The 1,174-nt window shown below is 54.7% G+C and overlaps 1 protein-coding gene across 1 annotated transcript in view; it reads right to left on the minus strand.

Moving 5' to 3' along the window:
• Positions 1–936, minus strand: part of EEF1E1 (eukaryotic translation elongation factor 1 epsilon 1) — a 28,967-nt gene extending 28,031 nt beyond the window's left edge. Inside the window, exon 1 of the mRNA XM_019543107.1 lies at positions 756–936. Coding sequence (XP_019398652.1) covers positions 756–863 — 108 coding nt within the window. The 5' untranslated portion in view covers positions 864–936. The remainder of the gene's footprint in view (positions 1–755) is intronic.
• Between the last annotated feature and the right edge of the window lie 238 nt (positions 937–1,174).

Consider the following 1,174-nt stretch of genomic DNA (forward strand, 5'->3'; position numbering starts at 1 on the left):
GTCATGAATGAAGGGGGCGGGGGAGACTGAGTGCCACCACCAAGCATCCCATGGCATTGCAGCTCTGCCTTCAGCCACATGCCCCACCCCCCTCTCTCCCCCTCCCTGCCAGCTGTTGTTAAGGGGTGGGGAGGCATGGCAGCTCCCTCTGTCCCTAAGGCTCTGGGCCCTCACAGCCAATTGGCATGCGTCTTCTCAGTGATGCATATGCAGATGGCCCTGCATTACTGACAGACAGACAGAGGCTTTTATTGTATTAGAATAAATATATCCATCTCTTTCTCTATATTTATACAGATGTGTCCTCCACCCTCCTATACAGATATCTAGACAGGGTTATCTGTATTTCCATAGCTGTGCCCCCACCCTCTTATTTACATATGGATATAAATATCTCTAACCTCCATACATTTATAGAGATGCATCCTCCATCCTCTTAACTCTAGATAGGCATCTAGATTTAGATATCTACATCTGGATTTATATAAATGTGCCCTGCATCCTCTTATGTAGACACTTATTATAGAGCCCTAGGTATAGATATCTATTTCTGTATAGTCGGGTGCCCTCCATCCCCCTACGTAGGTATAAGTGGACAAAGGCGGAACTCTAGACGCACCCGTCTATAGCTATATCCATACAGCTATGCGAGGGCGGAAAATGCGGTTGCTTCCCCCATCCCCCTCCCCCCGGGGCGGTTGGACGTGCGGCCGGGGGCCCGTTAGGCGCTCGCGCCCTCCCCGCGTGCCCTTCACCTTCCGCTCCCCCTGGGCGCCGTACTTGTTCCCTTTCGCCAGCCCCAGAGACTTCTCTAGCAGGCCCAGCTCCTCCGCCCCCAGCCTGGGCCCGGCCGCAGCCGCCATCCTCCGAGAGAGGCCGGCTGGGAAAAGGAAGAAGCGGGTGATCCCCAGCAGCTAGTAAGACAGCGCTCGATTGGAGGAATCTCCCCCTCCCTCAGTAATCGTCACAGCTATTGGCGGAAAGAACAACCTACCTTGCGCATGCGCTGGGAGAAAAGTGCCGCGTTGCGTGAAAAATGGACTGGGGGGACGCGACTGCGTAATATTAGTCAGGCCACGCCTTCTACTTGTGACGTAACGTCTGGCAGGGAGAGGCTGTCCTTCCACTCTCCCCGACCTGTGCGGGCCATGTCACTCCCACGTCACAGCCCTGC

Source organism: Crocodylus porosus, unplaced genomic scaffold (genome assembly GCF_001723895.1).
Source record: "Crocodylus porosus isolate Cpor-Errol unplaced genomic scaffold, CroPor_comp1, whole genome shotgun sequence".
NCBI classification, from domain to species: Eukaryota; Metazoa; Chordata; order Crocodylia; family Crocodylidae; genus Crocodylus; species Crocodylus porosus.